Here is a 13,087-nt window from a genome sequence, read left to right on the forward strand (position 1 = left end):
AACCATGGGCTAAGTTGTCCTCATTTAAATGGTCAATGAAGGGGTAAAGAATCAGAGTTAATGGTGTCTCTAAAAAAATATGGGACCAGTTACCTGACTTCATGAGACTACATGCTATAGAATGACCTTATCCCCATAATAAGCACAATAGACCACTGTAGGTCACAGTGCAAGGGCCGAGAAGGCCCACCCCTTATACATTCATTCATTCATATCCCCATAATCCCATGTGGATTAAATGCCAACCACATGTGTCTGCTATGAGAGTTGATGTACTCAGAAAAATGGAACCATGCATCATAAATAAAAGTCGCCAGTAGCCATAAGGAAATCTCCAAACCATCAGGAATACTGCACACTCTTGAAGTTGTCATATTTTTTCAGTTTGTACACTTATGTTATTTTGAATTGCTGCAGGTGAATTTCTTAAGCACTGACTGTGTTCATATACGAGATGCCTGCTTGTGTAACAGTTTGGGAATGGACTTTTTCAGATTTTGAATTATGTGATCAGCGATGTCCAGTTGTTTGTGCCCTTTTAACACTCATGCCCTGCAGATCTCAGCATGTCAGCGACTGGTCCAGTTTCCCTAGACTTGCAAGTTTTCTGGTGCACTGTATGGTGATGGTGACTGAGATACAGGAAAACATTTCTACAAACATCTGTGTAATCAACTCCATAAAGAAATGTGTGTTCCACCATGAACACTTGGGCCTCAAGTGACAACACCATTTTCACAGCATTTGTATGTGTCCAAACAGCTCACTGTCTGTGGCACAATTGACTGATGAAAAGTAGTGGACAAGAGACATGTGGTTGTGAGAGTGGGACTTTTGAGTCACTTTGCACTTCCTACATTTGTCTTTGCAGGTGTACAGTGACTTTTGAATCAATCTGTGTTTACATCTCTTGTAAAATTAACCTCATACCACAGATGTTATTAAAATTCATCTTGACAATTACCTCAAGTGATAAAGTGTGCTCAGATTATAGGTCAGGGCAATGGCTGCCTGGACTTATGTTTTCCATGGCATTCCTCAGTCTCTCCAAGCAAATGCCTTGATAGTACCTTGAAATAAGCCTTTGGATGTTTTCCTCCCAAATCGTATCTCCTTCACAGTTCCCAGTCCCACTTGGAAATTCTGAAGTTGATTTAGACCCATTAAATATCTTACAAACTAAATTGATTCACATTATTAAGACAACTGAGCAGAATATAAACATATTTACAATTTAGGTATTGTTCACCTTCTAAATAAATGACTGTAAATCAACTCTTTAACACTTTGTGGACTGGCGATTTAAATATTTAAATCACCCTGAGGACCGGCATTTTTATACCTACTACCCTAACTTTTGCACTGTTCACTTTAAAAATTAATATAAAATCTCCTAATTAATTTTATGAACTAAAATTTTTGGAGAACACTTACCAATGCTGCTAGAAGTGTTTGAGGGTGTGAAATTTTCTGGAAACACTCTCCTTTGTGAAGTGGCATTACACACTTGCAAATGTAGACATTTATATTACTTTTTTGTGAACTGCGCAAACATGGCATTGCCTAGAAGGATGCTTCCTCTTGGAATGTTCACTCTTCACAATTTTCACGAGGGTATGTTTCCACATATCACCCGAGAGTCGCCCAGGGGTGTCCACATGAGTTCTGTGTGGGGTTGGAGTTGATGGGCTAAGTCGCAGTAAGTCTGTCTGACACTGGTTCTTTCGCCACCATCTTGTCCGTAGCCCAAACCTTTACCACATTCATCAGAAATGCTTTGTATTTCAATTTTGAATCAGGGTCTAGATTTTTTTTAGATGTTTGCTGTCCATGCAATGTTACTACGTGCAATGTTATTACCTGCATTATCGTCGGAGCTACTGTCAGTTTTACATTCTGTGGCCACAATTCTTTGTTCTCCCCTGTCACTGCCGCTCTCTGAATCACCATTAATACACGTCTCACTCACAAGCCAGGTCATCTAGGTCTTCGGAGGAGAATTTGTCTTTGATCCATTCTCCCCACTACCCACTGGCTGATACACACAGCTTGAAGAAGACAAAGCATTTTCCTTTATATTCGGTTAAGTAAACAGCGAGGTCAAGTTACTGACAGCTAACTAAACATTCCAGAGTCTTATCATGCATTTGCAGGCAGTTGCGTGCAATGTAAGTGGTGCCAGAGCGATGTATAGCGTGTTGCAACTTATCGTGTTCTAAAAGCATAAATCTAGGCGACCGGTCTTCCATGTTTAAAACCCGAACGCCTAGGTCTAGGCGTCCGGTCCGCGAAGTGTTAACATGTATGGTAAGCAATGCCAAGTGCTTTACAACTCTTCCCATTGGAGAGATTTAATCAGTATGTTAAATTATTTTTGCTAATAAAATTCTACTCCAGAGTGCCTAATCAAATTCAAGTCTCACACTTTGAAAGAAACAGTTCCAGTGTCACTTATTGCTTATTACATAAACTGATTACAAAAGCAAACAGCCAAAAGATAAAATACAAGGGATATTCAGTAAGTAACCTCTGTTTATTTCAGGCAACTAATGTAGAAGCAAGGAGAGCTTGCACATGACTCATTACCTTGTAAAACATCATATAACCAGTCACCTAATGTTTGTGCTTCTCTCTACAGATTGAGTTATGATGTGTCCTGCAATTGATAATCCTGCCAGCTATGGAATTCACACTCTTATCAGCTTCCTTCATGCTAAAACATGAGTGCTGTGGAAATCCATCGTGAATTATGCATGGTGGTTTATGACCAGACTGTAATGAGTGAAGGAAGACAATGGTGTAGAATGTTCTAAGATAGGTGAACATATGTTCGTGATGAAGAACGACGTGGTCAGTCCTCTGTACTGAGTGATGATCTTGTTCAAAATGTGGACAAAAAGTTGTGAAAGACAGTGCTTTACATTTTCAGAGCTTTTGTGTGAATTCCCACAAATTTCATGCAATGTTCTCTATGAGCTTATCACAGTTAGGCTAGGCTATCACAAGTTTTGTGCAAGATGGATTCAGAAAATGCTCACGGGTATGCACAAAACGCAAGGAATGGCTTTGACCCTTTTTAGAACAATACTACAGAGATGGTGGTGAATTTCTCAGTCACACCATACGAGTAATAGGTGATGAAAACCGAGTTCCATTTTTGAATGTTGAAACCAAAGCGACCTCAAAGCAGTGGATGCACACGTATTCACAGGACAAGCTGAAGAAGTTTAAACAAACCTCTGCCAGCCAGAAAGCTGATGATAACTGTTTTCTGGGACAGAAAAGAAGTGATGATACTGGAATTCATGCAACAAGAGACCACAATAATGTCAGAAGTGTATTGCAAAGAAAAACAGCATAAGGCCATTCAAGCATGGAATTCTGGCACCCAGTGTAGTGCTCCTCCATGAAAATGTTGTGTCTGAATACAGTTGCTCACACTGAAGCACTGCTGCAGCATTTCAACTGTGAGTTGTTTGACCACCTTCCTCACAGCCCTGTTCCTGCTCTGAGGGACTACCACCTGTTTATCTACCTGAAGAACTGGTTATGATCACAGCGCTTCAACAGTAATGAGGAATTTATGGAAGGTGTCAAAACGTGGCTGAGCTCACAGGCAGAAGACTTCTTTAACACAGGCATACAAAAACTTGTTCCCTGTTATGACTAGTGCTTCAATTCCGGCAGTGACTATGTTGAGACATAGCTTAAGTATGTACTTTTTTCTTTGTATATCACATTTTCTTTCTCGTTGCTTGTTTTGTTTACAGCTCACTGGAGGTTACATTCTGAATGGTCCTTATAGTATAAATTCAAAGGTAAGAATTTTGCAGTGGGAAATCTAAGAAATTTAATAAAATATATACTATTTTCATTGCTATGAAATATTAATGTGAAAGATCTGGGTTCTAGGTGAGGATGAATTCTTTTGAATACGTGTTGTTGATGTAACAGCAACAGTGTACATTCAGCAGTCCCCTCCACATAGTAATTAACTTTCCATAATTAATGTTTTCCCTATTTAATTTATGATATTCTGTGAGTGAATAAAATGTGCCTATATAAATTTCCTTGATTTAGGCTATGTCATAATATTATTTAGGATTATACTCAACTGTAGAACTTATGATTTTAATTGGATTTAAAATTTTTTAATAGTTTTAAGTAACCAGGCATTTCACTCAAGATTCACAATACATATCATTCTATTGTAATTGAAATTTCCTTTGTGGATTCTTTACCCAGGTACCATAATTTAGTTCCCACATTGTGTGTTCCTATTGCTCAACTTTTAATGAAGTACAAGTATAATTTTAGACTTTTTAGTTTTCACAGATATATGGATAAGCCTTTCCAATGCGTCTTTGTTTATATTATTCATATATCAGTATATTTTCTTTTCCTTGCTAATTCAAATGGGCCGTGACATGTAGACTAACACAGATATGCACTTTTTACATACATATTACTTACCTGAAAAAATATTTTAGTTTCAGACAGATCAATCCACTCTGCATGCAATTGAAAACCTTCTACATGTTACACAGTATGCACTGTGGAAGCCTAAAGGCGGATTTTATAGTCTCTCCCTATGCTTCACCAAGGTTTTTGTCCTGTTTGACTGAGTCATGATAATAAAATTGGAAATGATATCTGGCTGTAGTAAGGCTGAGAACCACATAATCAAGAGCATATTGACAGTCAACCATGTCAAGATAAGTGACAACCTCTGCAGTCAAGCAAATGAGCAAAGTACTTGAAAATAATCCCCTATCTCTGTGCTGTTCAACACTGGTGTGATTAAGGCAATTCAGAGAATACAGGACAACAAAGGAGAGTGTCTGTGAGGACAAGATGGAGATTATCTCTGTTTCAGTTCAGGACTGGCAATAATCTTTTATGCTTACATATGCTTAATTTAACATCTGAGTGAAGTTCATATATATGTGAAATCTATTAATATAAGTCTCTTACTAATTTCAGTCCTTTAAGGAACATAGGAATACTGTAGGATTTGGCATTCTACTGTATGTAATGCAATTAGTTACTTCAGTAGTGCAGTAAACCTTCACCAGCTGACAGCATCAGAGTAATCTTCCTGAAAAATCCTGTCAGTAAAATAAATACAGTCATAGTTGCTGTATTTAGTGAGTGTCATAACCAGGGCCAAGATTTTGATGACATGTCATCTTTTTTCCCTTTTATCCTATGTGATGCTCTTAAATATATAAATCTTGGATATGAGCTGCTGGTTACAGAAATGTAAATTTTATAGGTAATTTTTTGTCCTTTTTTACATTTTTAGGTTTAAGGTCATTTTTTCATTTGGGGGGAAATTTTTTTATCTTTTAAGGGTATTTCTTGTCATTTTTGGGCATTTTAGGGAATTTTTCTTCATAAGTTTTCTGAAATGTGAATAATATGGAAGCAAAGTGTTCCTTCTCTCTCCTAAGAGCTCTCTACAAAGGTCATAGTAAACAGTAATAGGTTGTAATCCTGGCCTGTCCTTTCCATTCGTTTCACAGAAGTGCTGACCACACATATCATAAAACGGTACGGTGACGACTACTCACACTGCAGCTCTTTGTACGAAGTAATTTGCTTACTTACACATATTTCTAGTAGGAATCTCTTGCTTCATATGACATTGTTGTTCAATAAAACTCCTTCTGTCTTCAGTTCCTCGCCCTTGACCATACAGATAAAGATACAGTTGACGAAAGGTTCTTGGTGAGAAAGGTTCAGTTCTGTGTTGCACCAGAGTGATTAATTTTATCACGATTCCAAAAGCAAAGCCAACTAAATCGAGTCACTTAAAGCAATTTGTAGCTGAGTTTGGAGATGGTATATTTTCAACTGACGGTGACATTTTATACTGCAAGATGTGTGACACAAAAGTAGCGGCAGAAAAAAGATTCACGGTACAACATATTGGCCACGACAACCATATACAAGCAGTGCAAATTTCGAACAAAAAGAAACCTGTGCAAATGTTACTGCAACAGTGTTCATCTGGAGGTGGAAATAAGTCATCGGATTTTTTCAGAGATCTGTGTGATGCTTTGGCATCCACAAATATTCCGTTTTGGGCTCTGAACAATGGAAAACTGAAAAAATTTCTGAAAGTGAAGTGTGGGCTTTCCTTCCCGGATGAATCCACACTCAGGAAGAACTACCTTTCCCAGTGCTACAACAGTATCCTGGAAATGATTAGGAATAAAGTGCATGGGAAGATTTTCGTTTCCATTGATGAGACCTGAGATACAGAGGCTCACTACATGGCAAACGTCATCATTGGAACCTTGGAATTTGGCGGACCAGGTGAAGTGTTTCTGCTTATGAGTGAGGTGCAGAATCCATTAATCATTCTACAATTTGTAAACCTTTGACAGGTCGATGTTTCTACTGTGGCCAGAGGGTATACGACACGACATCTTGCTTTTTGTGACCGATGCAGCCCCATATATTGTAAAAGCAGGCAAGTCAATAAAGTCGTTTTATACGAAATTGGTGCACATTACTTGCCTAGCACATGCACTGCATAGAGTGATGGAGGAAGTGAGATCAAAATTTCCTCAAGTGGACACTCTCGTGTCAAGGACAAAGATTTTCGTCAAGGTTCCAGCTCATAAAATGCATTTTAAGTCTATGGCTCCTGGTGTTCCACTGCCCCCGGAACCCGTCATTACAAGGCAGGGAACGTGGATTGATGCTGCAGTTTACTATTGCGATCATTTTCAGGTAGTGAAAAACATTGTAGATTCAATGAAGATGGAGGATGTGAGGACAATTGAAGCTGCTCAGGAGCAGTTCCCGTGAATTGAAATGGAAGGGCAGTTGGCCTTCATAAAGGCAAATTTCAGTTCCTTGGCTGAAGGAATCAAATGCTTGCAGGAGAAAGGAGCAACACTAGAAGATTTGTTCGCTCTGGCGAAAAAAATAGCCAATGATTTGGAGAAAGTGTCAGGGGACATGGGTAAAATTGTGTCAAGAAAAATGAAAAGTGTTCTGGATAAAAACTCAGGTTATAAAACATTATGCAGCATTTCTCGAATTCTGTCAGGAGAGTCCTTCAGCTTTCAGTATTGAAGAAGAACTTACTGCTAGTGATATGGTACATTTCGAGTATGCTCCCATTGTGTCTGCAGATGTGGAAAGGAGTTTCTCCAAGTACAAGAATGTGCTGTCGGACAATAGGCGCTCTCTCACTTTCGAGAATCTCTGCATGTTGACTGTAATCTATTGCAACTATGAGTGAGGTAAGACTTAAATGTCAGAATACATACCATATATATACATTTGATAAGCGTTCTAAAACGATAGAAAAAAATCGTATTAAAACATTTAACTTCAAATTCAATCAATATTGCTTAATTTTCAACATAAAATCGAGGACGAACTTAAAAGATTAAAGATAATTTCAGTGTTAATAAAGATCAAAAATACATTTTAAAATAATTAGTAGATATTCTGACATACTGCATATTTTGGTCATATTTTAGGTCAATTTTCTGGATTTTTTGGGTCATTTTATAGGTCATTTTTTAAATATTCTCAGGTCATCAAAATCTGGGCCTGGTCATAACCTTAGGCAACCATTGCAGCATCTATGTCATGTGTGGAAACAATGCTGGATATAATTTTCTGAAAATCCTTTTAGTACTCTTGTCAAGTTGCTCTTCATGCCTTCAGGCAATTCAAATGATAACATTTCAAGGAGGTTTTTAGATATGAGAATCTGAAGAAGTCACATGTGACAAAATCAAATGATTATGATAAATGTTTCAACACAGGTACTTGTTTCTAGCCAAAAATCGTTTTACTGTAATTGTCATGTGGGAAGGTGCATTTTTCTGATTCAAAATATGCTTGTTTTTGGCCACAGTCATTATACTGAAGGAACTGTGTGAAAAGATGCAGTATGATGAAGCAAAATGCACTTGTTTTTTACCAAAACTTATTTTACTCAAAAGTTCTGCATAGGTAGATGCATTATCATGATACAAAATCCCATTCTTAAGCAAAGATTTGGTACTTTCCAACAGTTTCACAATCGTGAACGTTCCAGAATGCTAACTTAACTGCTTTATAGGAACAGATTCATAATAAGTAATTCCTTTGATATCAGAGTAGTGAATCAGCATGATTTTAGCTTCAAATTATCACTTTAATTTTTGTATATATTTCTGTCACTGAGATTCTGGAATTTCCTGTGATTCAAGTTTCACAGTCACTTCATTTTTCTTCCAAAAGGTTAAATTCTTCCAACAAATCTTAGAGAAAGGAGTGAGAAATTTTGTCATACCATCCATATTTCTGACAAAAAATGAAGCCCCTACTGCAAACTCTAAACAAGGCGTGTCCCAAAAAAATGTTTGACACAGAAGTATATACTTGCTTGATCCAACATGCACAAACTCAACAGTGTTGTCACAGAGATGTCAGTCCAATTGTTTAAATGTCAGACATCATGTTTTGCCATTTATAACTATTAGATGAAACGAATGCTATCAGTGTTACCTAAAACATTATTTCCATGGCAGAAAAAAACTGGTAACAAATAATATTCTAAAAATACTCCTTCATAGAACTTTGCCACCTACAAAACATTATGCTTTCTGAGAGGTGTAGTTTGACTGGAGGGTTGATGCATTTATCGTATTCCGGTCTTTTATGAAATTATTTTTACTATGTAGGAGTATGAGGTTTGATATTTCAAGTTACAAAAGCAAAGAATATTCTCCATTGTTTTGACCTCTCTTAATTCAGATATTTGGCAGCAATTTAAAGGACACAGAAACAAAAAATAGCTTTTGTTTTTCATGTTATTGCCATTTTTAAACCAGCACATGATTGTAATCCAGAAAGAATTCCATTATCCAGCAGTTTTCTCTTCAGTACAGATGTAGAAGTACTAAAAATTTGGTATAGGCCACTCTGTTCTACTGAATAACAATTACATATTTTTAGTAGAGTTAAAATTCTTAGTTGAATATCAGATCCCTGTAGTTTGAGAGGAGATAGTAGTTAGACACACGACAGTTTGTTGTAGTTCTGACCACAGTTGTACGATCAGCTCTTTCAAAGTTGGCTTTAGTTGTCTCATAGTACCGCCCATCACTGAAAAAGAAATGTGTTAGATGATAAAATGAGATCAACACTTTGAGGCAGTCAAAACTGCTTTAATAAGTTATAATTTCAGGATCAAACTAGTAAATAAAGCTCTTCTCACTGGAAAAAAAGTGGTGTGTGTTTATTTAAAATTCAGTTCTTGAGTATCTGTATATTCATCATCATTAGTTTCTCATTGTTGTATATTTCCAAGCATCCTGTGACCAATACCAAACATTCAGCAACAGTTTTTCTTCAAAAGGAGTGTGAAAATATATTTTTTTAATTCCTCTAGTGGTGGGTGGAGCCCAACTGGGTCCATTTGGCCACTGAGTGGTCTATTGTAGCCTGCCCCAGGTGATTATGATGATGGAGAATTTGGTGGAATGAAGATTGGTAGGGGAAACCGAAGTACTCAGAGAAAACCCACCCCAGGGCCACTTTGGCCACCACAAATCCCACTTGACCAGACCCAGGATCGAACCTGGGCCGCAGCGGTGGGAAGCCAGCAACTAACTGCTTGAGCTGTGGTGCGGCCAGTGAAAATATAACTTTGTATTCATTTTTATTTTCTCTTCAAATTTTCATTCAGAGATTTGAAAACAAGGGCAGAATTTTCCAGTGGGAGTAGAGGAGGTCAGATGGGCAGAGGTAGCAAGGAACCAACAGGCAAATATATTTTGTTCCATGGAAAGGGGGATTATAATCATGAATTAGGTACAGGTTCTTTTGTATGTAAGAGAATCATATCAGCAGTTAAGAGGGCAAAGTTTCTTAGTGATAGTGTGTTGTACATAATACTGAAAGGTCTCTGGTGTGATATCAATTTTCCGAACGTTCATGCCCCGCAGAGGAGAAAATTGATGACATGAAAGGGAGCTTCTATGAAAAACTAGGGCATTTATTTGATAAATTCCCTAAATATTATATGATTTTTTAGAAGATTTAAGTGCCAAAGTAGGCAAGGGAGACATTTTCAATTCAACCTTGGGAATGAGAGTTTGCATGAAATTAATAATGATAATGGAATTAGAGTAGTAAACTTTGCCACATCCAAAAAGCTGACTTGTGAAAAGTTCCATGTTCCCACATCTTGACATTCATAAATTTACTTGGACATCTCCTGAAGGAAAGACTCATAATCAAATTGGCTATATTTTGATAGACAGGAGATGGCATTCAAGTGTACTTGACATCCGATCATTCAGGGAGATGAATTGTGATACTGACCACTATCTGGTTGTGACAAATTTAGGGAGAGACTGGCATTGAGCAGACAAACAACTCACAGATTTCATATGGAGAGGATCAGTCTCAAGAAATTAAATGAGGTAGAGAGTAAAGAGCAGTATCTTGCTGAAATTTCAAATAGGTTCTCAGCTTTGGAACACTTAGACACTGAGGTCAGTATTAACAGAACTAGGGAAACTGTTAGAATATAAAATTTTTAGCCAAATGGAGTCTAGGTTATTATGAACTGAAGAAGCATAAGCCATGATTTGACAAATGATGCTCAAGGTTATTACATCAAAGGATACAAGCAAAAATTGCAGTGGTTACAGGATCCAAGCCAAATAAATGGGGATAATCTGAAAAATATAAGACCTGAAACCAACAGCCATTTCAGGATTAAAAAAGGGAATATTTGAAAGACAAAATTAATTAGCTTCCAACAGACAGTAAGTGTGGGTTTTCACATATCAGATCAACTACTGATTAGATTTTTTTGCATTCGTTAGATACTGAAGAAAAATTGAAGTACAGTTAGTACATCAGATATTCATAGACTTCAAGAAAGCCTATGAATCAGTTAGGAGGGAAGTATTGTATGATATTCTCATAGAGTTTGGTTAACCCATGAAGCTAGATTGGTTAAAATGTGTTTAAATGGAACATATAGTAAAGTCTATATAGGTAAACATTTGTTTGATAATTTTCCTATCCGAAATGGTCTAAAACAAGAAGGTGCTTCATTGTCACATCTTTTCAACTTTGCTTTAGAATGCGTCATTGGGGAAGGTCCAGGAAAACCAGGTTGGACTGAAATTAAATGGGACACATCACCTGCTGGTCTTTGCTGATGATGTGGATCTACTGGGAGACAACATAGGTGCCATAAAGAAAAACACAGAATTTCTAATTGACACTAGTAAGGAGGTTGATCTAGAAGTAAACACAGAAAAAAAGAAGCATATATTGCTGTCTTATCACCAGGAAGCAGGACAAAATCATGATATAAATATAGCTAACAGGTCCTCTGAAAATGTGCCACATTCAAATGTTTGAGAATGACAGTAACAGATCAAAATTTGATTGAAGAGATAGTTAAAAGAGGAGACTGAATTCAGGTAATGCTTGCTACCATTTAGTGCAGAATGAAGTTTCTGTCTTCTCACCTGCTGCTTAAAAACGTAAAAATTAGACTTTACAAGACTATAATTTTGCTTCTTGTTTTGTATGGTTGCCAGACTTGGTCTGTGACATAAAGGGAGGAACATAGACTGAGGATGTTTGAGAACAGGGTGCTGAGGGGAATTTTTGGGCTGATGAGGAGTGAGGTGGCAGGAGGTTGAAGAACTCTGCATAATGAGGAGGTGCATAACTTGTACTCCACGACCAGTATAACTGAAATGATCAATTAAAGGAAGATGAAAAATTAAAACAATGGTTTAAGCAGATTACCTTAGAACAAGGCATCTCAGCTTTAGACACTTGACTCTCAGGATATCAATGGCTTTTTGGCTTTTATCAGAAAAGCGGAGATTTTCAGGATCCCAGCGAAGCTCCAAGCGCTGCAGATTTGGGCAATTGTTGGCAATCCCATCCATCAGCTGATCTACATGGATATTCACACCAAGGCGCTCCTGTGTACCCATGACCAAAATCCTGTATGAATCGGCAAATAAACGTATCAATTATGCGTTAGAAACAAGTTTTCATTCAGTTTAATATGAATAAGTCAACAAATTTGATGTCGGGTTCTGATATACCCTACTCTGGTTCCCACATAGATGGACTTTGACTTTAATAGTCCATTCAGTGCCCTCACAGCTTGACATCTTCATGACAGAACTGAGGTCAGAGATAAGTGCATCCATGTGCTGAAAATCTGTTGAGATCTGGAACTATACAGTTTCCATTAGTTGAGCAGTAGCACTTGCATTCAATCCAAGGCATGAAGGAGATGTGTTTAGGTAAGTCAGTGGCTAATGAGAGATTTGTATCAGCATCCGATGTTACAGGATTTCTCAGTTTTTGAAAGAGGGACGCGACACAGATATAAATGGCTTGAAGACTGGCGTTTAGGAATTCTTAGAAAGCAGATGTGTTCTCAGCAGTTCCACTTGTATACATAATTTTACAACTTCTTTTTCCTAAAGTTTAAATTTAAATTTATGTAAAGTACATCCACTTCCATTTCAGAAATTAAAACACCATAATGTAATATCCGTGGTGACAAATGTACAAGTGCAAACTAAATTAGTAAATATGCTAAACTAAAAGTGAAACAGTTTTGATGTCAGCTGTCATTGCTATGTGCATCTTCCCCTTGTAGTCACAAGAGAAAGAATCTCATCTCTCCAAACTGTACTTGTCAATCAGAGAACAACTATGTTCCATACCAGTCATGATAGTGCTTGTTTTGGCAACAATTTTATAATTCATTTCCTTAGCTCACCTAGATCTCTATGAAATTCTGGCCAACATATGTTCCCCACCACACCCTATTTCCTATGGTATCACTGTGTGTTTCCACCATGTTTAATGTTAATCCAAGTGACACAGTGACAAAACAGTATGAACATCACATCAACAAAAATATTTAACTTTTCTGTATTATAATTTCTTGCCATCAATAATATCAACATGGTGACCTTGGAATCTTGTGAAGTGGAAGAGGCACTAATGCTAATACTAACATGCTAGCATAATATTGTGAAATATTGTCTGATACTAGTGGTTTGAAAAACATGTG

The 13,087-nt window shown here is 37.3% G+C and overlaps 2 protein-coding genes across 13 annotated transcripts in view; one reads left to right on the plus strand and one right to left on the minus strand.

Moving 5' to 3' along the window:
* The window catches only part of LOC111871755 (secretin receptor), a 126,794-nt gene extending 122,313 nt beyond the window's left edge, over positions 1 to 4,481 (plus strand). For 7 of the 8 annotated variants that reach the window (XM_023865058.2, XM_033754393.1, XM_033754391.1 and 4 more), the window contains one exon: positions 2,639 to 4,481. The gene's annotated coding sequence lies outside the window, so the exon portion shown is untranslated. Of the gene's footprint in view, positions 1 to 494; positions 964 to 2,638 lie in introns of those variants that run through there. The other variant, XM_023865059.2, reaches the window with a different exon arrangement.
* Positions 4,482 to 8,807: 4,326 nt separating this feature from the next.
* LOC111871747 (F-box/LRR-repeat protein 2) overlaps positions 8,808 to 13,087 on the minus strand; it is a 59,525-nt gene continuing 55,245 nt past the window's right edge. For all 5 annotated transcript variants that reach the window (XM_033754376.1, XM_023865052.2, XM_023865050.2 and 2 more), the window contains 2 exons: positions 11,794 to 11,997; positions 8,808 to 9,120 (listed from right to left, as the gene is read on the minus strand). In XM_033754376.1, the coding sequence (XP_033610267.1) occupies positions 8,985 to 9,120; positions 11,794 to 11,997 (340 nt within the window). In that variant the 3' untranslated portion in view covers positions 8,808 to 8,984. The remainder of the gene's footprint in view (positions 9,121 to 11,793; positions 11,998 to 13,087) is intronic.

The sequence above is a fragment of the Cryptotermes secundus genome, unplaced genomic scaffold (assembly GCF_002891405.2).
Source record: "Cryptotermes secundus unplaced genomic scaffold, Csec_1.0 scaffold633, whole genome shotgun sequence".
In the NCBI taxonomy this organism is placed as follows: domain Eukaryota; kingdom Metazoa; phylum Arthropoda; class Insecta; order Blattodea; family Kalotermitidae; genus Cryptotermes; species Cryptotermes secundus.